Here is a 24,248-nt window from a genome sequence, read left to right on the forward strand (position 1 = left end):
CCCGCAGGCAGCATGGATGATGAGGAGCGGTGTGGGCTGCGGGACAAGGAAGACATGAGTGCTACTCCTCGCCATTCTACGAAGCTCGTGGCCAGGTCAACAAGGCAAGAAAACATGGGAGGCAGTAACACGGAGAAGATAAAACTATCTCTGTATACGTACAGGACATGGCTGCACGTGTAAGTAAACTTAGCCAGGCGATATCAAGCTGCGTTACAGATAAGTACCAACAGCTGCCCAAGCAAAGAGCAACTGCAGCCTGAGAGACACTTGGAGGTCGTGCCCCTGCCCCCACCAACCTCACAGCTCTGCAGCCAGCAGAGCAGACCTCATGCCCATGTCTGCGTGGTCAGAGGAGGCGCTGCGCCTCCTGTGGCCCCCCCTTGCCTGTGGCCTCCACATCTGCTCAAACTATCCCAGTCTTACTTGAAAAGAAGAGTTAGCACCAAATCACTGTTTCATTCACAAGCAAACAAGAGACAGACTCCTTGAGGTCACCCAGTCAGCTTGGGGCAGGGCACACAGGCAACTGTGCTGGAGGCTGTTTTGCAGTTCATATGCACAAGGAGAACTCTTGTGGAAGGTCCTTTACGTCCTGCCCAACCTCACCATAAGGGCCCACCCTGGTGCCGAGCAGCAGCCAGCACAGGCTTCACAGCCACAGGTCTAGGGACAATGAGCCCTGCTTCACACCTGCCCTGATGCCCCTGCTGCTCAAGAGTCCTACCCTCAGCTTGCATGGGCCCCCTGACTGTGGCCAGGTCAGCAAGGAGCCTGCGAGGGAAGGGACAGCCCCTGCAGCCAGACGAGTGCTCAGCCATCCCCTCACATTAGAAATGACAGTGCCTCCTTGGAGAGGTCAGGGTCTGGACCAGTCCTCTGAACACTCCAGGAGGGCCCATTTCATGGACTCTGCTGGGTGTCTCGATGTGGGGTTTGAAAAACACACCAGTGTGTGAGGGTGCCAGGGAGGTTGCCAGAGGCTCAGCACTGGGCCTATCAGCCCCAGAGCAGCGTCTGCAGCATCAGAAATGAGGCAGCACGTCTTGCACGCGTCACCAGGGCCTCCCCCCTCCTGTGAAAAACCGCAGCTGCCCTCCGGCCCCAGCTGCTGATGCTGATGACGAGAGGAGCAGACAGCCTCAGGAGGACGCGCCCGCCGGGCTCCACAAACACAGCAGAAATATGCTGAGAGCCTTAAATAGCTCCCAGCCACTGCGTCCAGAGTGACAGGTTTTGAAATAGCAGTCCACATGCGCAGACATCTCTCCTCCTTCCCCAGGCGGGAGGGTGTCCAATGCGCAGGACACAGGCACAACCAGGCAGCAGCACCCCAAACAGGGGCCCTGAGAGGACCTCATAACCCCAATGTCCCCCTAGTCAAAAGACCATTGCTGGGGGCACAGCCCCACAGGGAGAGAAGGCTGGCTCGGGCCAGCCTTGGGAAGTGGACGGGAATCACCCAAGGACCTTCAGGCCGGGCCCAACTCCATGACATCAAAGATCCAGAAAATAATTCCAGAAACTACTAAACATCACACCCAATGGCAGGGAGCTCTGACGAGGTATCTCTCCCTCTGCATGGCTAGTGAGGCCTCGAGCCATTGTGTGGAAAACGGGAAGAAACGGGGACCCAAGCCTCACAAGTTGGACGTTCTTCAACATGACAGCCCAGTGACCCCAGCAAGTCGGCACATGAAGGCCTGGGCTGGTGAGATTCAGAGTCGCTGTGTGCACCCATGACAGCCACATGTGCCCAGTGGCGCTATTCAGACAAAAGAAGCGAGGATGCTCTGAAGACCTGCTGGCCAAGGTGACGGCTGCTTTCTGCTATGGGAAGGTGGCACCATCCGTGGTAACCAGGTCAGCAACCAGCAGGCACAGCTCACCCTGCAAAACCACGTGTGGGCACACACACTGAACGTGCTCACATAAGACCCTGGCACAGCAGGCATCTTTGGGGGCAGATTCAGGTTTTTATCTTCAAACGCTGCTTATGTCTTTTCTACAATGTGCATATACTGCTTTTTCAATTATGAAATGTTATTTTTTACAAAAGTCATTTTAGGGAGAGGCTGGTCTGTATTGTTCAAGTCTCTTCCACAGGCAGGGCGGCAAGGGAGGGTGCAGCAGGACATGTCAAGGACTCGGAGTAGTGATCCAGATGACTGGCTCAGTGCCTGGGGAGCCAGGAATGGACAGACAAGACAGGTGAAGGGCCACATCCACAGCTGCCTCCTGCTTCCCACAGGATCCTGCAGTGACCCCGGAGCAGGCATTGTCCCTCCCCTTCTCCCTCCCATCTCCCTGTGCGTGGAGATGTCCCACCACGGTGAGATGCTGGCCCCTCGCATGGCAGCAGGTTTCCATGCCACTGGCAGGCAGGGAATCTGCTCTGTGCTCAGGCTGGCACCCAGACACAGTCTCTTCACAAGCTGAGTGAATGGGGACCAAGCCTCCTCAGAGCATTCAGAGCAGGCAGACAGCACACAGGAGGGATTGGATGAGCCCATGGAATCTTCTCCTACACGTTCTTCCACTGGCACATGTTTAAACCACTTTTAAGGCCTTAAAATCAACAGGCAACTTTAATTCAATGAAGGTTTAGCTGGCCATGCCGTCCAGGAGTGTGTGTTGAGTCGCAGCCACATGCTGCAGGACAGGGGAAGGACAGGATCACCATGATCCTCACGGGCCGTCCGCACCTTGTCACCTGCCTGGGCTAGCCTCAGCACTCCAAGCTCTGCAAAGATAAACTCAGGGGCTCCTACAGCAGCCTCCCCCCTGCCCCCTTCTCATGGATGAAGGAGCTGATCTCAGGCCTTGGGCTGCCGGCGAGGAAGCAGTGGGCGGACAGAACCGAAGACTGGCTCCTGATCACCCCACCAAGATGGGAGGAGGAAACAACTGAACACGCCTGGCCTGAGACAAACATTCACCTCTGCATGACACAGCTGTACAACAAGACCAAGAAATGCCATGGAGGGGCCACAGAGAAACATCCACCTGGATGGCCCATGGGTCTAGTGTCTCAACAACTAGTGCCGCTCAGAAACTGCAATGTGCTGGGCTTCCCACCTCCCCAGCTGACAGTCGTCACTGGTAAGGACACACACCTGCCCTCGCCATGAGTCCACATGCACACGCGCAACTCCAAGCAAGGCCAAGGCCGTCTCATCATCAACCTTGCTTCTATAGAGCAGTCTTCACCCACCTACACTTGTTTGTTCTTGTTTTAAATCTGTGGGTGGGTAAGCAAAGAATACGTTCGACATAATTTTCATCATACCCGACCTCACAGCTGTAGAAGAAGGTCTTTTAAGGGCTATCTTTTTTAAAACATCCCTAAAGACAACTCTCTAAACCCCTCATATTCCATCTGTGTGCAAGGAGCTGAGACTTTCCAGGTCCCCTTTCAGCAAGGCAGGAGCAGGACCCCTGCACATCTCTATCCCAAGACCATCTCTCCAGCCTGGGCCAACCTAAAAGGAAACACAGCTTTGCTGCCCTCTGCTGGGCAGATCTTCAGTGCAGAAGGACGTGGATCTCACAGGAGAGAGGGAACCAGCCACAGTGAACCAAAGGTCACGCCCACCTCGGCCAGTGGGGATGCCCACGTAACACTCACTCTGCTTGGGCAAGGTCGAGGTCTAAACAGGCACAATCCCACCCAGGAAAGCTGGCCCCGCCCTAAAGGCTGGGAGCACTCCAGTCCCTGCACCACAGCCACATCTTGCAGCCTGGCACTCCTGCAATGCTCTCCACTGCTGCCTCCTGGTGGCCTCCCACCATCTGGCATGCTGACCGAGCTCCATCTCCAGTGATGCCAACGTGCCTTCCTCACACCCTCTGCTCCAGGAGCTCCCAGTCCCACCCCGGCTCCCAAATCCATGGCAGGCTATTCTGACTGCATCTCTGGGCTTGAGTCTGGGCCCAAGGGCCAGTGCTGCCCAGTCCAGGCCATAGAACAGAGCACTGGGTTGACACCCCAGGGGCTTGTCTGAGAACTGAGTGGGAAACAGAATTCTAAAATGTGGTCCTTAAATCATCTCCTCTGGACAGCAGGATGCCAAGTGTCAGCTTTGTGCCCAAGGCCAGCAAACGTAGCCACCTGCTAGCACACGGCCAACCGCTGCACTAATCGGCCATCTGCAAGGCCAGGGAAGATCAAACAGGCTGGCTGCTCCAGCATGAGGTGGCCCCAGGCAGGTGGCAACAAGTGCAGGGAAGGGGCACAGGAGACAGGGAGCTCACCCCGGATCTGCCATGAGCCCCTCAACCCCCTGTCCAAAGAACAGACAGAGGAGCTGTGAGCCACTTTCCAGGTGGGTCCATGGGCTGGGGTGGGGTGAGAGCAGATGCTCCAGGCTGGCCTCAGCTCTGCACCCACACGTCTCCTCCTCCCCATGGTTCTCTCCCAGGATGCAAAGCCCCTGCCTGAATGAGAAGGCAGACCCAAGGGCCAGAGGGGACTTGGGCAGATGTGGCTCTGCATAGAAACAGGAATGATGCCACCAGCAAAGCACCCACAGGGACAAACAGGCCCATTGCTTCCTGAGGCTGCAGGGGAAGGAGGGGAAAGTGTGCATGTGGGGGAGGGAAGCATGTACACTGGAGGGTGCACACACATGGGGGGCAGGATGGGAATGCACGGGGCGGGGGGAGTGAAGCCATAGCAGGCGTCTGTCCACCAGCAGGTGATATGCCCACAGCCAGGCAGGGCTCTGCCTCTTCCAGGCCACACTGGCTCTAGCCACCTCAGCTACTGGACCAGAGATGGAGCACAGTGCTATTTCTGACTCAGCCCAGGGCAAGGACAAGGCACATGGGAAGTAGGTGTCACACTAATTCAGGCAGACAGGCACCCAGAGGCCGCTACTGCCCTTGCCTTCACAGCCAGGCAGGTCACTGAGTAGCGGTGGCCAGGTCACAGGATGCAGCTCTTCCACGACTTGCTCTTGCCCCAGGCCCCAGCACAAACCTGGGGGAGCTGCAAGGCCCCCCACTCCACCCGTCCACCTCGCCACCTGCCAGGAACCAGGTGCTGGCCAACTGGGAGCCAAAGAGACCAAGACCAAGAACAGAAAGTTGCAGGAGGGAGGGCATGGTGGAGCCAAACACAAGAAACCTGCTGCCCACAGGGGACCTTGAGAAACTGTGGGGTGTGGGAGACTCCCACTCCACAAGAGGGCCACCTGGAAGGAGTCTGGGGCCACTCCTAAGGGACCACAGGGGCCACAAGCTCCCAGCCAGAGCCATGCAGGGCATCCCCAGGCTAAGGGCTACTCCCCCACACCCCACATTATCTGGGAAGCCATGACACGGGCCACACTATGCAGGGTCCATGAGAGTTCAGATATGGTGACTGGTCCCTTACTTAAGGTTTTTATGCACAAATAAGGATATCCAAAGATTTTTAAAATTTATTATCCAAAGGACTCAATTCATTATGATCTTCAAATTCTTTTCAATTAATTGTTAAGTCAGTTCTTTCAAGAAAGCATTTCTGTGCTATACTTTCGTAATGTGATTCTGAAATTTGAAATCAGTTTTTGAATATTCTAAAGTTCAGGCTGCCCGTCTCTTCCCACCACAATTACTCTGAATTAATGAGGTTTGTGCTTACAAGTAAGGAAGAAGCAGGGCACTGACAAACACCACTTTAGCCCAGGAATGCCAAGGCTAGGTCTTTGCCAAAGTGGAGTTTCCTGAGAGAGACACATGGGTAGCTGGGCAGCAGCGGAACGCCAGTCAAACCAAACCCAGCATCTGGATAGGGAAGAAAGGGGCAGGCAGGTCAGAGGGCAGCAAGTGAACCTGGGGACCCGCTGAGCCACAGGGGCTTGGAAGAGACAGACGAAAAGGGACAGAAGAGATAGGAGAAGGAGGGCACTGCTGTGGAAAGGCCCAGGGTCCAGCAGGAGCTCTAGAGAGCTCAGACCAGGGCCGACAGGTCAATAGGACCCACATCTTCCCCATAGCTCAACAGTCCTACAGAGAATCCACAAACTCCTCTGTGGAGTTACCTGGCCCAGTCTCCTCACTGAGTCCTCCTCAGAGAGAAGGAGCAAGAAACCAGCACTTGTCAAATGTGCCTGGATCTCTCTGCATGTGCAGGTAACCCTCAGCCTCTGAGATGTGTCTGTTGCGGCTCCACGGACGAGGGAACCAAGGACTGGAGACTCCTCACATCACATGACTTGTGAGCAAGGAGTCAGTACTGACCCCACCTCCGGCAACTATAAAGCCCCCCATCCCCAGCCTTGCTGCCAGGCCAACGTCATTCATTGGGACGAGGGGCTGGTGGCCTCTACAACATTCATGGAGCACTTACTGATGCCAAGCACCGTTCCAAACACTTCACATCTACTAACTCATATTAAGCTCAAAAACGAAAGAACTGAAGAGGTAAACAAATACTACTATTTATTACCTCCTTCGACAGATGTGAAGCCCTGGCCAAGAGCGAGCAAGTTCCTGGCAGAAAGCGTGGCTGGTAAGGAGCAGAGCCCTGTGGGCCAGCTCTTAACTTCCATGCAACAGCTCACCCCGGCCAGCCCGCCCGCCTGCCCACTGCCTGCAGCCCCAGACCCAGGCTCCTGTTCCATGCTGAGGCCTTCACGGCCCTGCTGACTGCAAGGCCACCAGGCTCAATCCACAACGCAAGGCCATGAGCCAAGCTCTAGCCCTGGCCCATGGCTTGCAGGTCCATGCCCCCCAGGCCGTCAGAGACGTACAATGTTCTCTTTGTACTCTGACTTCCTTAGACACTGGAGAGAAGAAAATGCCTCCTGGATTTACTCCCTGGGAAGTGACACCTGGGCCCTCTCTGGTCACCCGTCCTCAGCCTGTGTAGCAGTGCCACTTGGCCTGGCTGTGGCAGCCTGGACCTCTCTCCACACATAACACATGGCACGAAGGTGCAGTGTGACATGTTTCCTGCTGAGCACCAGACATGCAAGTGACTGCAGATGCCCAGATCCACTTGCTGGCCAGCCTGACACACTGCGGGGCTGGCACCTCACGGGCACCTGATAGAGCCTTAGTGGCTACAAGGACCCCAACCAGAGGATCAGGAAGGACCTGCCATGCACAGCTCAGATGGAACCCCAGAGGGCCCCGCGTAGGCTTTAGGATCTTGTTATGGAGAAAAGGGAGAAGGATGGGGCTTCCTGTGCTCCTGGAGCTCAGAGGCAGGACCCCCACCTCAGGTGCCCCCTCTGAGTCAGGGTGCTCCTAGACCTCGCTAGAGATGGCTCAGACTGACAGGACACACTTTAGCCAACGCAGGACTGAAAGCCACATCCTTGGAGCACTCCCCTACGTGTGCCCCCAGACTGTGGTGGCAACTCCGAGGGCCACCCCGGCAGTACTTCCGCTTGTGCCCCTGGAAGGAGATGGCAGGTCCAAGGGCCACACCAAGTGGCCTAGAGCCCAGATCTTGCTGCCAGACTGGGCTCTGACAGGGCTTGATCAGTCTGGGCTGTGTGGCCCCCACTAGCTCAGAGCCGCATTCCTTCATCTGCTTGGCTGCAACTTGTGAAACAGCCAGAACCACGTGAGGAGCGAGGGAGGTAAGGGCTCTGCGGGCCCAGAAGCTCCCCCCACCTGGCTGCCGACTCCCCAGGCTGGGACCAGGAGGCCCCGTGTGAGCAGTTGCATGGGTAAAGAGACAGGGACACTGTCCCAGGTGGGTGCACCCCTGAAGGCAGAGCAGAGGGGAGGGGGACGGCGAATGGACTAACAGTCTTTTCCCTGCCCTCTTAGCACGACAAGCACACAGGAGGCTCTGTGTTCCCCACACACCATGCAGGCAACTCGGCAGCGGACACCAGCGGGGTGTTCCCCAATTCAATTCTGACACTGTCTACCTGGAGAAAGTATTGGATCCCATGGGGTGAGGGCTCAGTCCCCAACACTGCCCCACTTCAGATGCCAGTCACAAGTCCAAGCTTCCAGAAACTTCTAACTGACCAGCTTCAAGTTGGGGTTCTCATAATCCCCTCTTTGGATTCCATTAATTCACTAGAGCAGCTCACAGAACTCAGGGAAACAGTTACACTTACCCATTTATTACAAAGATACAGATGAAGAGATGCACAGGGTGAAGTTTTGGGGAGGGGCGTGGAGCTTCCATGCCGTCCAGGGGCAGACTGCCTTCCAGGAACCTCCACGTGGTCAGCTATCTGGCAGCTCTCTGAACCCAGTCCTTTTGGGGTTTTATGGAGGCTTCATTACATGGGTATGATTGATTAAATCATTGGCCACTGGTGATGAGCTCAACCTTCAGCCCCTCTCCCCTCCCAGGAAGGTGGGGAGTGGAGCTGAAAGTCCTACCCTTTACTTCTGCCCTGGTCTTTCCCATGACCAGCTCCCATCCTGAAGCTACCTAAGGGCGGCCAGCCATCAGTCAACTAGTTAGCATACAACAAAACTCTAAAGGATTTTATGAGCTCTATGCCAGAAAAGGGACAGGGGAGAAAACCAAACACATATTTCAAAATATCACAGGCAGGAATTGCCAGAGCCCTGTGGGATTTCAGAGCACATCTTAAAGAAAGCAAGGACTGCCCGTCATCAAAAGCGAACAGAAAGCTGGCCACGTGGAGAGGCCCTGAATGAAAGTCAACTTTGTGTTAATTTGACATACAGTAAAGCATGTTTCAAAATGAGGGGAAAGGAGAGTTTACCTTAAAAATACTGTTCTGAGTGCCACTGGGAGAGAAGAGACTTGACTCGAATGACCACTAGCAGAGAAAATTTAAACAACGCAGACATGTGCGGTGCCGTTGGCTCTCCGCAGGACTAACTTACTTGGCTTTACAGAATTTTAAAAACCTTAAAAGAGTTATTTGTATAAAACAGTAAAGAGCTAACCTCTATGATACATGAAGCACTCATTCAAGTTTAAAAGTGACCAAAACTACTCCCAAATACCCAAACCATGAGAGAATCAGTGAACAAGCAGGAAACTGAACCTGTTAGCCACCAAAGAAACTGAAGTTCCTGTAGCTCTAGTCTCAAGGCACAAGCTCGCCCAGCCAGGGTACAGAGCAGCCCCCACTCCAGAACGCTTGACAGCAGCAAGTCCCTGCAAGGTAGTCATGAAAGCAAAGCACTCGGGCAAGACACAGCCCAGCAGCAAACCAAACGCTGCGCTCTCCTCTGGAAATGCATCCTGAGACAGTCAGCAGGATGGACCCAGTGCTAAAAGGACGGCATAGAGATCTGGACACTTCTCCCCAGTGAAATCATAAAAATCCAAAGCATTTACGGAGATGACATAACTCCACAGACATAAACTATGCCTTTGAAATCATGACAGCTTAAAACTGAGAGTTGTTTATAAACTGCAGATGGAAATCTGGAAAATGCTTAATTATCCCCCAAGAAAATAGTTAAGAAAATTGTATACAAAAACAAAACAAAACAAAACACACCAAAAATTTTTTTAGAAAATTATGTGCATTAGGGCCGGCCCGTGGCTAGTGCAGTGCTGATAATACCAAGGCCATGGGTTTGGATCCTATATAGGGATGGCCGGTTGGCTCACTGGCTGAGCGTGGTGCTGACAACACCTAGCCAAGGGTTGAGATCCCCTTACTGGTCATCTTTTAAAAAAAGAAGAAAAGAAAAAAAAGAAAATTATGTGCATAGATTTAATGGAGTCTTATGAAACCGAAAAGAATGACTGTCAAAGCAATAAGACAAAAAGGACAGCTACCTACAATTTAGGGATTAAAATATACATTAGGATTAAAACCATCTAAGAAGGTGTGCGCATGACCGTACAGCAGGGTTACAAAAAGAAGGGGGCAAATGGCCCTGCCCTGGAGGGCTTGAGCTGGGAGTGAAGTGCTTGGTCACATCTTACAATGACTGTAAGAGGTCAGCTGCAAACGCAGCTGAAAATGCCATGAGATGTAGCTACGACTGACTTCTCTCTAGAAAGTGGCAGGTGGGTGAGCCCTACCTAGCCTTCAAGGCATGGTCCCCTTCCCAGAGTGCACCCTGTGGAGCAGGGCCACTCTCCACCCCAAGGCCTCAGCTCAAAGACAGAAGCAGCTCTGGTTGAGAATGTCAGCAGGTCATAGACATGTATCAAAGGTAGCAGGAGAACACAGCCAGTGCGATCCAGAGAGCCGGACACGCAACAGAAGAATGACCTGCTTCCATGTCGTGGAATCATCGAGGAGAAAGGTGGGGAGGGCTGTGAGGCAAAGGCGGCCTTGTCTACTCCTGAGTTTTCAGAAAAACATAGGCGAGGATCATGAAAACTGGAGCATTGTGGGCTGACTTGACATTGAGGAGTTATGCTCATTTATCCAGGTGAGATTACGGTGGTGCAGGTACGTTTATGTTTATTTCTTCAAGAGCCCTTAGAAATATATACCAGAGAATTCATGAATGAAATGCCATAAAGTCCTAAAGAATGCATTTGCTTCAAAATGATCCAGCATGAGTGTGCTGAGGGCAGGTGTCAGGCACACGGGGTTTCTTTACACCGTTTCTCTCTACACTAAAACATTCTTAAGTTTTTCCATAGAGGTGAAGCCCTGAGGAAACGCAGAGGTAGCCTGCACGCTGCTCAGAGCTCAGCAAGGGAGCACCCCCATGTCGGTGTGGCCCTCACCTTTCCTGATGGCAGCGGCAGTGACACTCCTCACGTCCAGCTCCAGCCTCTGCACCAAGGCGCTGGGATCTATCTTCGTCCTGGCAAAGATGTCGGTGTTGATAGCAGCCCAGTCCTAATGCCCCCAACAGAAAGGAAAGAAAGACGATGCATGAGACTTGCTCTGCAGTTTCAGAGGGAAATGCAAAAGGCCAGTCGCGCACCAGGGAGAGGACGTGCAAGGATGTGGATGCACGGCTTCCCCGCCAGTGAGGATGAAGGGACATGACCCTCCCCTCCCAGGGCAGAGCCTGGGTCCCAGAGCGCCAAGGCAGGCCCGCTGCACCCCAGGCCAATCTCCTTCCTGACTCAAATCACCAGGAGGGCTCTGCTCCTGGCTCTCGAGAATAGGGATCAGTAACTATTATGAATGAGTCTCAGCACCCAGAAGCATGCGGGAGGGGAACCCAATTTCCTTCTTTCTACAACACGCTCCTTTTTCATAACTGTAGCTTCATCTCAGCAGCCTCCTTCCCAGCTCCCAACCCACATTTGTCCCTCCAAGACACTGTGGCCACACTGTGACAAGACGGGTGCCCCCACCCCACCTCCCACGCCCCTCCCACTCATCCCAGGTCTAAGCTCCACGGCCTCTGCAGGGACCACAACATCAACGCTCAGAGGTTTCTGAAGGGTGGCATGACACGCCCCCCAAAACATGTCAAAGGCACTTAAAAAAAAAAAAAAAAAAAACAGCAGGTGCAATAAGGGCACTCTGACCCTCCCCTTTTCTTCCTAAAAGCAGGAGGTCAAATCCCCATATGGAAGATGCCCTCCCTACACTGAAAGGAAAGCAACATTCTTATCACCAAGCAGAGGCTGAGAGAATTCTGCACAGACAGACTTTGTTAAAATGACTCTCATCTTCCCGCAGCCTCCCAGGCAGTTTGGTTTTCTACAACTGCCTCTCTCTGTCCCACCTTGTGTTAGGTTGCATTAGGTTCTGCCACTTCTGTGGGTCTTCATCTCCTTACAAGGGCTCCCATGTTGTGTAGAACTTAACATTATATAAGCGGGTCTGCTTGTCTCCTGATAACGCTTTTGTCAGTTTAAATCTCAGGACCAGACAGAAAAATGCTAAGACAGGAGAGGTAAAACTTTGCCTCCAGGATACCAGAAGAGATGGGACAGAGGTCAGGCAGAATAGGCTGGAGCCCCAGGAAGGTACCGGGCTGGGCTGTGTCTCCCTGAGGCCCCTCAGAGCAGCTGGGGTAGCAGCTCCTGCTTATGGGAGTTTACATGAGGGACAAGACTCAGTAAACAATATCAGAGCACTCACAGGGGAGTGGTGCTGGGCCTAGGCAGCTGAGGGGCACAGTGAAGCTGGGTGCTCACAGGCCAGGAGGAGCCCTGGGGAGACAAGGGTGGGACATACATCCTTCTAGATCATGTGTGGAAGTCTGCATGTAAATATGGCACCTTTTCACACTGTAGCTGGGACATTTTCCCACAATGGCGCGCTTTCTACCTTACTACTCCATATTTTTGGATCTTAACATAAAAAATGCTGATATTTACTGTTTGCATGTCTTTCAAGGTCTAAAATGTTATTATCTGATTAGAAATTAGAAATCCTGGGTCTACTCCATGTTAAAGGTCAATGACTCTATAATATATACAAGTTCTACTTGTTGCTTTTTTCTCCAAATCCACCTAGTCTTTTTCAGGGCTTTTTGTTCCTTTCTCTTATTTGATTCCTTAGTATAGCCAGCTCTCTGTATCAATGGGTTCTGCAGCCTGGATTGAACTAACTATTGATTGAAAATATTACAAAAAAAAAAAAGAATCACTGCATCTGTACTGAACATGTAGACATTTTTTCCCTACCATTATTCTCTAAACAATACACTATAGCAAGTATGTAAACAGCATTTATATTGTATTAGATATTATAAGTAATCTAGAGATGATTTAAAGTGTACAGGAGGATGTGCGCAGGTATATGCAAATATACCATTTTACATCTGAGACTTGAGCATGGACTTAAGTATCCACAGGGAATCCTGGAACCAGTCCCACTCGGATACATAGGGACCACAGTATATCTTTAATATCTTCTAGTCTCTATCTGATCGCTCTGTTTTCTGATTTCACAGCAATCGAATCCTGATGCTTATTCTTTTTTGCTGATCTAGTTCATGATGTGTTGTTTCCCTATAATTGTGGCTGTGGTCCTGTGTCCAGTAGGATTTTTACCTGCTGCTGGAATCTCACCTAACCTGTCCAGCTCAAGATTAAAAATTAGGGCTGTGCGGAAGCTGATGGTGGGACTGGTAGCAAGGCAGTGACAAAACGTCTCCCCAACAAACAGCCACTTTACTGGAGAAAATTATAAATCTTGTTATGAACAGCAAGAGTCTGTGGTATATGTGTCACAACCTGCTCTCCACCCCCATATTACAGGAACCACCCAGGAACTCTACTCCCTTTCCCCAGGCCCCAGTCTAGAGCTCTGGCTCCACTTCAGGAGGGAGGGGCAGGCTGCCCACTTCCCCTGACCCCTGCATCTCCCTGGCACCACGTTGCACAGGCTCTACCCACGCAGGCCAGGCCAGAGAACCAGGGCTCACTTCCCCAACCCCACCTAGGGCAGAAGCTCCACCCCACACAGGGAAGGTCAGATCACTGGGTCCTCATCAGCCTCACCCCAGCTCACTAGCAAGGCAGAGATTCAGATGAGCCAAGAAAGACGACTAGGGGCAGCCCCCCAACCCCCCAGCTCCAACTAGTAGAGTGGGTGTCATCTGACAGAAGCTGAAGCGGTCCCCATTTCTTGTGCCAGGAGAAACTGGCCATAAGGAGGAAGAGCCCCATAGCTCAGCATGTGGAAACTGACTTCATCTGGGATGAACGTGGAGATCCCCCACCAAGAGTGTTGGTTGCAAGGAAGGATATCCAGGTAGTGAAGGAGGAAGAGGGCAAGGTGCTCAAAGCTGTGGGGTCCTAGGAGCAACATGTTAAGGCCGAGCAGTGCCGAGGTCTAATGGGGTGAGATGGCCAAGAGCCCTCCTGGGATCACAGTCAAACTTGGGCTCTAGGTGGCACCCACCCAGGAGCACACCAGCAAGCACCCCCAAGCCAACACAGCACAGGGTGGAAGCCCCACTGCACATGGCACAAGCACAACCTCTGAGCATACACCTGCCGACAATAAGCTGCTCTGACCCAGGAAACAGTCCCCACCACTCAGGAAGGCTGTACACATGCCCAAGGCTACACACATGCCCAAGGCTGCACCCTCCCAGGAGTGAGCAGAGGGAATCTCCAAGTAGCTAGCATTGGCTGTACAAGGGTCAAAAGCACAAACACCCTGAGGTGTGATGGTAGCCTCCAAGCTACAGAGGTAGCCACTGGTAAAGGGCAGAAACCAATTGGCCCAAGGGGCTTAAGAACCATCTTTGACCACTAAGTGGCTTAAGCCGACCCACGCAGTCAGGCTAATAGGGGAAAACAGGAAAAAAACAACGAGGAGGGACATCAGAGGCTGCACTTGGGCCAGGGAGGGACCAGATCAATAAACAAATAAAATAACCAAGCAAACAACATCAACCCCGATGGCTACAATACTACCTAAAATGTCCAGATTTTAACTACAAAAAATGATACATTCAAAGAAATAGGAAAGCATGACTCAGGCAACAGAAAATGCTTATGAGTGGCCATATATTGGACTTAGCAAATGAAGACTTCACAGAAGCCATTTAAAATACTTCCAAAGATCTAAACGAGACCCTGTCTAAAGAACTAAAGGAAGGTATGATGACAAGGTCACATCATACAAAGTGTCAGTGCAGAGATGGGAAGTCTTGAAGAGGAGGAGGAGGAAGGTGGGGAAGGAGGAGGAGAGGGAGAAGAGAAGGAAGGAAGGAAATAAACTCTAGAGTAAAAAAGTACAGTAACAGAAATGAAAGTGTTCACTTGCAGGGATTCAAAAGTAGATTTGGGCTGGCAGAAGAGAGAATTGGTAAACTTGAAGAAAGACACATTATGCCATCTGAAGAAAAGAGAGAAAAAGAGTGAATGAACAGAACCTCAGGAAAAACGTGAAAGCACCTTAGAGCAATGTGGGACACCATTAAGCACACCAACATATGCACTGATATAATGGAAGCACCAGAAGAGAAGAGACAGAAAGGCAGAAAAAAATATTCAAAGAAATAACGAAAACTTGCCAAATTTGATGAAAAACATTAACCTACACATGCAAGAAGCTCAACAAACTCCAAGTAGGATAAACAAACTTCAAACATAATATATGCAAAGAGATCTACACCAGGACACATCACAGTCAAAACATTTAAAGGCAAAGAGAAAATCTTGAAAGTAGTTTAAAAAAAAAAAAAAGGACTCATCAGATACAAGGGAACACCAATAAAACTAACAGCTGACTTCTCATCAGAAACAACAGAGGCCTGAAGGCAGTGGCATAGAATATTCGAAGTGCTGAAAGAGTAAAAGCAGTCAACAGAGAACCTTGGCGGGGGGCGCTAGCCAGTGCAGGGATCAAACCCTGGACCTTGGTGTTATCAGCACAACACAAACAAAAATCTTATAACCAGCAAAGCTATTTTTGAAAAATGAAGACATTCCCAGATAAAGCAAAGCTGAGAGAATCTTTTCCTTATAGACTTGCCTTATAAAAAATGCTGAGGAAGTTTTTTAGGCTGAAAGCAAATGATACCAGACAGTAATTCGAATCCACAAAAACAAAACAAAGAACACTGGAAATGGTAAATATGTAGATAATTATAAAGAATAATTATAACAACTTATGGCTGGGTTTGCATCATATACAGACACATCTTATATAACAAAACTAGCACAACAGAGGAGTATAAAAGAACAGAGCTATATACAACTCTACATTTCACTGTAATTAAGTCAGTATAAACTGGAAGTAAGTTTTGATATATACTGCAAGTCCGAGATCAACTGCTAAAGGAAACACACGAAAAACCCACAGAAAACATCACACTTAATGGTGAAAGACTGGATGCTTGTCCCTAAGATCAGGAACAAGATAAGGATGTCTACTCTGGCAATTTCTATTTAACATTGCTGTGAGGGTTCTAGCCAGAGCAATTAAGCAAGTAAAAGAAATAAAAGGTGTCCGTATTGGAAAGGAAAAAGTAAAACTATCAGGTGATATCATCCCATACACAGAAAACCCTAAGGAATCCACAAAACCTAATAAGTTCAGCAAGGTTTCAGGATACAGGATCAATATACAAACATCAATCATACTTCTTTCTGTACAAGTGATAAATAATCCAAAAATAAAATTAAGGAAACAATTCCATTTACAATAGCGCCAAAAGTAATAAAATAAGATCCAGGGTTCAATCCCTGTACTGGCCAGCTGTCCCCTCCCCCCAAAAGGTAATAAAATAGGAAAATAAGTAATATTAAAAAGTGCAAGAATTGTACACTAAAGACTACAAAACATTGTTTAAAGAAATTAAAGACACAAATTAATGGTAAGACATCTTGTGTTCATGGACTGAAAGGCTTAATATTGTTACGATGGCAGTAATTCCCAAGTTGATATGAGTATTAGATACAATCTCTATCCCAGCTGCCTTTTTCACAGAAATTGAAAAGTTCATCCTAAAATTCATATGGAAATGGAAGAGACCCAGAATTGCCACAATAATCTTGAAAAAGAAAAACAATGTTTGAAGATCTACATTTCTGGATTTTAAAACTTACTGCAAAGCTACAGTAATCTAGACTATGTGGTATTGGCATAATGACAGCATTAAAGAACATGGAACAGAATTGAGAGTCCAGAAATAAACCCATATGTTTATGGTGAACTGATTTTTGACAAGGTGACAAGATTGTTCAATGGGGTCTTTGCAGCAAATGGTGCTGGAACAACTGGATATCCACACTCAAAAGAATGAAGACAGACCCCTACCTCACACAATGCATAAAAATCAACTCAAAATGGATCAAAGATGTAAAAATATAACAGGAGAACTACAAAATTATCAGAACACAGATGTAAATCTTCGTGACCTTGGATTAAGCAACAGTTTCTTAGATGTGACAACAAAAGCACAAGCAAGAGAAGAAAAAAGATAAATTGGACTTCATCAAAATTAGACACTTCTGTTCTTCCAAGAACAGTATCAACAGAGTGAAAAGACAACCCACAAGATCGGAAAAAAACCCTGCAAACCATATATACCTGATAAGAGTTCAGTACCCCGAGTATATAAAGAACTCTTATAATTCAAAAGAAAAAGACAACACAATTTAAAGATGGGGAAAGGACTTGAATTCAAAGACATTCAAAGACACACAAATATCCAACAAGCTCACAAAAAGATGTTCAACATCATTAGCCCTTAGAGAAATGCAAATCAAAATGACAACAAGATAGAGCCTTATATCCACTAAGATAGCCAGAATCAAAAAAGACAGATAATAAGTGTTGGTGAGGATGTGGAGAAATTGAAACCCTCATACACTGCTGGTGGGGATGTAAAAAGCAGCAACCACTGTGGAAAACAGTCTGGCAGTTCCTCAGAAAAGCTAAACAGTTACCATATGACCCAGCAATTCCACTCCATAGTTCCACAGAAAAATCTATACACAAATGTTCATAGCAGTATTATTCATGGCAGCCAAAAAGTAGAAACCACCAAAATACCATCAACTTACGAATGGATAAACAAAGTGTGGTGTGGTATAGTACAGCCATACAAAGAAACATTATTCAGCCATAAAAAGGATGAAGAAATCAATGCTACCAAAAAAAAAAAAAAAAAAAAAAAGCTACTACGATGAACCTTGAAAACATGCAAAGTGATAGAAGCCAGACACAGAAGGCCACATATTGTATTACTCCATTTATATGAAACGTGCAGAACTGGCAAATCCATAGAGACAGAAAGTACATTAGTGGTTGTTAGAATGACTGATGGGGATTTATTCTTGGAGTGATGAAAACATTCTGAAGTTTGTAGTGATGAATGCACAACTCTGGTAATATACTAAAAAATTTTGAATTGTACACTATAAATGGGTGAATTTTATGACGTGTGAACTACACTTTAATAAAGACAGAGTTTTCTGGGTTGTTGTTGTTTAAAGCCAAGACTCTGGAGTCAGGTTCTGGATTCAAATACCAGCTCCTCCACTCAGTAGCTGAGTGTCCTTGGTGATGTACTGAACTCTCAGATTCGTCGCCTACAAAATGAGGGTTAGGGCTGCTGTGAAGATGTAAAGTGCCTGGCACACAGTAAATGCTTAACAAACACAGCTGTTTTTACTAGCATTACTGATCCAAGGCCATGGCCCCCAAGGGCCAACGTCTTCTCTGCTGTTCCCAGCAAGCCCCTTGGTCACAGACACCAGGAAAAGATTCCAGGGCAGCTCAAGGATCAGCACCTGTTTAAATAAAACGTGGCCTATTCATACAATGGAATATTATTCAGCCACAGAAAGTACTGATACTATGCCACAACCTGGATGGACCTTGAAAATATCATCTCAAGTACAAGAAGCCAAACACGAAAGGCCACAATCTACAGGACTCCATTCACAAAATGTCTAGAATAAAGACAGAAAGCAGATTAGTGGTTGCTGAGGGTTGGGTGGGATGAGGGGACAGGGACATGACTGTTAATGGGTACAGGGTTTCTTTTCAGCTTGCTCTTTTTCTTTAACCCTGAGAACTTGTTTTCCATCCCCAAGCTCAACACCATTTTAAGGAAACTTTGCCACACCCGCGCGGCACTTCCAGACTGTGCCGGGAGGTTCCCGGTCTCTCTCTCCCACGGCACGGGGGGTGGTGTTATCAGCCCCCCAGGGCCGTCGCGCCCGGGAGCGAAGCCTCAGGATCCGCGACACTTCGGGAACCCAGAAGGCGCGTCGGTCGCACAGCAAACACCGGCAAAGGCCGAGGCGGGCCGGGATCGCGGAGCCCTCCCCGGGCGGCGCCCCGCCGCTACCCCGATCCTCCGCCGGTCTCCAGCAGAGCTCGCGCGGCCCGGGACCCATGCGGCGGCCCGACCCCGGACCTGCGGCGCCCCCGGCCCGCGCCGCCCCGACTTTACCTTCCGTCCGGCTCCGCCGGCCGAGCCCTGAGGAGGGGCCGTCTCCTGAGCGGGGGGCGCGGGGCCGGGAGCCGCTTCCCCCTGCAGCCTTACAGCAGCCTGGTGCACCCGCGCCCGCAGCCCCCTCACTTTCCCCATTTTCCCGGGCGGAGACTTCCCGGAAGCTGATCCTGCGCTCGGGTATCCGCCAGAAACAGGAGCCGCGGCGGCGCAACCCGCGTTCCGCAGGCCGCGCGGCGCCGGAAGTGCCCGGAAGGGCATGCCGACTGCACGGGGAGGGGGTGGGGGGAGAGGTCGCACGGGTCAGAGGCTGCGCGTCCTGGAGACCGGATGTTCTGCTGCAGACGTGAGGACCGAGGCAGCGCTCCTGGGTCGGGTGCTACCGCCCGTTCAGAGCGGAAGCGAGGCTGCTCTCGGACCCGCTGCCGCCCCGTGCACGCAACGCCGCGGGAGCGTTAGGGACAGGCGGAGACGCGGTCTCCTCCTCAGCGGACGCAAAGCTGTGTGGACCCTGAAAGAGCCGGTCTTTGGAGAAGGATCCCGAGCGGCCAAGGGGGTCTGAATTCCGAATGGAGCCGAGCAGGATTTGCTGAGTCCAGGTTACACATAAACCCTGTGTCTTCTGGAAAAAAACAAAAAAGCAAAACCGAGAGATCCCAGGGTGAGCAGTAGTTGGACTTTAAGGGTTTCGTGGCTGTCTGGCCCTGTTTATGCTGCCAGAATCAACTACTGCGCGGGAGCCCCATTTCACCCCCAAAACCAGTGGACTGTAACCTGTCAAGTGTTAACTGGCCAGAACTGGCAGGCCAGAATCTTTGTTTTACACATCAGGCCAAACCGATCAGGACTGGACAAGCTTGAATCCCTCATGTGCACAGAGGGCCAGAGTGGGAAACTGTGCGAGAACTCTTGTTATAGAGTGTAAGAAAGTAATCTAAGTGATCCATTTTCAGAAATGACTTATCTGAGGGATTCATGCCCAGCCCAAAAGTGGTCTGACTGGTCCAGCCCATTCCTGGAGGGTCTCTGAACAGATAGAGCTCTCCTTGAGATGGTAATTAGTTACTAGCCCCCATTGTTTTCGTCATTCCCTGGTGTTTCTCCCTTCACAGGGCTTTAGCTGGACTTTTTCTCCGCCTCCCAGACAAAGGAATTCCTTGCAAGGGGGTAAGAAATTTTAACCGTCTTGGGGAAGATCGTGCATCCCATAGTACTCAGCTAATGAGGAAGTGGGAGGAGGGACTTGAGTACTGGGGAATAAATTGCTTGCTATAGCCCTTTTCTATGTGCCTGCCCTTCAGACACCCGAACCTTATAAGGCTGTAATTAAAGTCCCACTTTGCTGTACCTTGTGTCTCCACGTCCTTCCTTTGGCATTGGACAGGTAAGGGTATTTCTCACATAGAGGGCAATCCCTCTTTGTTCTGGTGGAACACACTTTCATTTTGTACTAAAGGCTGTACCTCCCCGATTTGCAAACTGCACTGAAATAAAGTCTCTTTATCTTTAACTTCCTTTTCAGTAAAACTTTTAACAGATGACATATCTAGAACAAAATTTTGAACAAAACAGGCTACGGTTGGAGGCCACAAAAGAAGGCTACTGAGTCCAGACTCAGCAGCCACACCTCTACCCTTCTTCTCAACAGTGGGAAGGGCCTCATGAGCCAGCACTCCCCTCCAAGAGTCACCCCTTCCAGGATCCACAGTGAAAACCCACCCACACAAAATAGACTTTGAAGAGGAATAGTAGATCCTGGGCAGAGCTAGGCTCCCCTCAGGAAAGACAGAGGTACTCATCCAGCCGGGACAGGTGACCACATAGACTGCTCACAGCCCAAGGTGTTAGACTCTATGATTTATTCAAGGCTGGCACTCACTTGAATTTGTATCCACTTATATACTCAAGGCTTTATTGGGTATTCACAAGTCCTATTTTTCCCTCTTCCCCTAGACTTGTTCTCAACTACTCTATCCAGGAATGCAGTGGCCATGAAGACTCCACAGATGGAAAATACAGAGTATGGAGCCAAGAGTCTGGTGTGTGTTGAATTCTTTCAGCATCAGCCCACTTGATTCTGGAGGTAAAAGCACTCATCTGTGTGTGCCTTGGATGTAGGTGAATGTTTGCTTCTGCAACCCGAATTGCTTTCCCTCTTAATAACCATACCAATCTGAGTTTACTTCATGAGATTGTGCCTATTTCTAAAGACCATATTCTTTAAAAACCAGCCTCCTCTTCCACAGTCCACCCAGTATTTGGGACTGCTGAGGTTTCAATGTTCACCCCCTCCCAAACTCAGGTTGCAATTTAGTTGCCATTGACAGTGTTAATAAGTGGGACCTTTAAGAGGTGGTTATGCCATGAGGCACCTGCCCTCATGAATAGATCAGTGCCATCACCTCGGGAGTGGGTTGATTATTGGGGGAGGGAGTTCCTTATAAAAGGACTAGTTTGTCTCCCTTCCCTCTCTCTCACCCTCTGTCACGGGATGACGCATCAAGAAGGCCCTCGCCAGATGCCAGCTTCTCCATCTTGGCCTTCCCAGCTTCCAGAACCATGAGCCAACAGATCTCTGTTCATCACAAACTGTGCAGTCTGTGTAGTTCTGTTACAGTAGCACTAAACAAGCTCAGACAGAGACAAAGATACTCATCCCTAGAGGAGGGGTGGAGCTGCAGAAGGCCATTGCAGAGAAGCCCTCACACACAAGGAACTGTGTTAACTAGCAAAGTAATTAATTTTTAAAAATTTTAAAGTAATATGAAAAGGATGTATACAGTGAAAAGTCTTCCTTCCATCCCTGCCCCTAGATACTAGTTCTCTCCCCAGTCATAACTGTGATTACCAGTTTCCTATTGACTTTCTAGAAACTTCTATACTAACAGAGTTTTATCTATGGAAATTTATTTTTCACGGATGCTTTTAGTCACACCAAGCAGATGTGTCTCTCTGCACTGCTCTGAGCCTGGCTTCTTATGTGCAGTAACAACCTTGCAGTTTGCCCCCCACTCCCTCTGGCTCTCACTACCATCTGTTGATGTGGCCGTGGATCCATTAGTGCCCACATTTCTTGTCCTCAGTCTTCTGCTGTAACAGACATACTGGCATAAGTGTCCTCCTTGTACATACAAACAGAAGCTTTCTAAGGAGAAGTTTCAGGAAAGAGACAGTTAAATGTCTGGCAATTGAGATATAGATATATAGAGATAGATAGATAGATAGATAGATAGATAGATAGATGATAGATAGATAGATAGATAGATAGATAGATAGATATAGATATAGATATATGAAGTTCAGAACTGCTGGTCTCGAGTACTGTCATACCCAGAAATGGCACCAGGAGGCCATGTTTGGGACAATATGACTGAAGGCAGCTGTTGGTTATGTGACACAACCCGAATTCATGAGGAGCCCTGTGAGCCCCTTGAAGGGACTGGCAGCACCTTCGAGAGCAGCTGCTATGGAGGCGTGGTTTCTACCCAATGTGGGGACATGTCTGGGATGGCTGGACTTAACATGAGGCTTTATGGGGTGCTCAGGGGCAGCTGAAGCCGTGGTCCTGGGCAGCGCCCACCAGGGCCAATGTGGCTTCTGTGTGAGGACCCTGTGGGCCAAGAGATGACAGAGATTACCAGCCCTAGCCCCCTGTGTGTCTCCACACACCTGAGCAGCAAAAGATGCCTCTTACTCCATTGGGACGCCGAGTCTCCACTCTGCCCCCAGGGTCTGGAGCTGGCATGTGGTAAATCACGCTCACATTTGATATTCTGATGCCTCTTTCTGATCAGTACGTAAAGCCTTGGGATGCAGGGAGAGGGGTGTCAAGTGAGGTCCCTGCAGACCTGTGGGGCTCAAGGCTGCCCAGAGCCAGACCATGTGGTACTGTTCTGACCCAGCTGAAGCCAGTGATGGACGAGGACTGAGGGGATCACTGGTGCCTGTGGAGCACTATGGCCCTCAGGAGGAAGGCCGCCTGGTATGCACGTTCAGGGGGTACGCAGATGTCTCAAGGTCCAGGGCATGCATGAGTGTGCAGGATCCTTGCAGAGCCAGTGCTGGGCTTGGAACTCTGCAGGCACAGGGGATGCCACAGCATGCATAGTTCTTGTCACTGGAATTGTAATGGCTGGATTTCCTCTCTCCTGGAGGACAAAGATGAGGGCTTTTCATTTGGGCCTCCCCAGTGGAAGCCCAGCTCCTGACACACCTGGTGAAGGTTTTCTAAAGGAGGTGCTGGGTGTGGATAACAATGCCAGCTGCCTGCTGTGTGCCATGCTAGGAAGGTTTCCACAGTGTATGTCATTCATGCTCTCAGTAAGCCTGTGAGTTTGGTGGTAATGCCTCCACTGGATAAAGGGCAAACAGCCTGCCCCTGAGCACACCTCTGTCCTGCTCCCAGCCTAAGTCCTCAGTACCCACCAGGCCAAGCATGAGGAGGTAGTCCAAAGCAGTGGGACACAAGCATGCTCCCTGGGCAGCAGCAGCCCCATCTGCATCTCTGACCTGGGACCTTGTTGGAGAGCAAATTCTCAGGCCCTACCTAGACCTGCTATATCAGAGCCCCTGTGTTCAGGGCCTGCAGTCAGGGTTTCACAAGCCCATGGGGTCCCCAGTCTCTGTCTGCAGGTGGGACTGAGCGCTCAGCCCTCTCCCACCCTGGTGCTCCCTCAGAGATGGCACCCAGGATGTGAGCATGACCCAGGGACTGTCCACTCAAGGTCCACCTTCTCCAGGATCCAGGTAGAATGCCTGTTACCCAGTCCTCTGAAAGGCGGTAGTTTACTGACATAGGCCTCTGACCTCCCTCTCAGAGCATTTACTGGAAGGGCCTGCAGCTGTGACTCCTTCTCCTGTCCTTTGAGATGTCTTTGCACCTCCTGTAATCCTCGAGTGTCTTTCTCCAGGACCCAGGAGCCATGCCTTTGAAATGGGATCCTCAGGAAAGGTGGGCCCCTATCTCCCAGTCTCATGGGAGGGTAGAATCCTGGCTTGGACAGTTGCCAGCTAGCAGACACAGCTGGCATAATGGCATTTACTGACCAAGCCTCTGTCATTCTTCACTTGAGCCCTTTCCCCTCCCAATACCATACCCTCCTTTAGAGTGCCCTTTCCCCAACTGCAGCAGTTACTGAATAAAATCTGTTTTCACTGCTTTAACTAATGTCTGGCTTCATTTATCTTTGATAGTGTGGCCTGAACTGGCCCTACAGACAGTTGTCCTTTGAAGATTCAGTCCATGGTTTGTCTCAAGAAAACTCAGTGACTTCCTGTCGCTGAAGAGGAGAGATCGGGGAGAAGAGGGGTGGGGTGGCCCCCCAGCTGGGCTCCCCCAGGCGGAGTGCTGGCCACCGCTGTCAGGGCCACCAGTTCTTTTTTTTTTTTTTTTTTTTAAAGATGACCAGTAAGGGAATCTCAACCCCTGGCTTGGTGTTGTGAACACCACGCTCAGCCAGTGAGCCAACTGGCCATCCCTATATAGGATCTGAACCCATGGCCTTGGTGTT

The 24,248-nt window shown here is 50.1% G+C and overlaps 1 protein-coding gene and 1 long non-coding RNA gene across 3 annotated transcripts in view; one reads left to right on the forward strand and one right to left on the reverse strand.

Annotated features, from left to right (window-relative positions):
- SLX9 (SLX9 ribosome biogenesis factor) overlaps nt 1–18,929 on the reverse strand; it is a 45,960-nt gene extending 27,031 nt beyond the window's left edge. Inside the window, exons 1-2 of one of the 2 annotated variants that reach the window (XM_063101959.1) lie at nt 18,739–18,929; nt 10,634–10,748 (exon numbers count right to left, since the gene is read on the reverse strand). In XM_063101959.1, coding sequence (XP_062958029.1) covers nt 10,634–10,748; nt 18,739–18,876 — 253 coding nt within the window. In that variant the 5' untranslated portion in view covers nt 18,877–18,929. The remainder of the gene's footprint in view (nt 1–10,633; nt 10,749–18,738) is intronic. The other variant, XM_063101949.1, reaches the window with a different exon arrangement.
- A 108-nt stretch (nt 18,930–19,037) lies between these two features.
- On the forward strand, nt 19,038–23,901 carry LOC134362770 (uncharacterized). The gene is made up of 4 exons (XR_010021643.1): nt 19,038–19,399; nt 19,851–19,905; nt 20,692–20,821; nt 23,556–23,901. It is a non-coding gene; the product is annotated as an uncharacterized LOC134362770 (long non-coding RNA).
- Nucleotides 23,902–24,248: the final 347 nt, after the last annotated feature.

Source organism: Cynocephalus volans, chromosome 1 (assembly GCF_027409185.1).
Source record: "Cynocephalus volans isolate mCynVol1 chromosome 1, mCynVol1.pri, whole genome shotgun sequence".
NCBI lineage: Eukaryota > Metazoa > Chordata > Mammalia > Dermoptera > Cynocephalidae > Cynocephalus > Cynocephalus volans.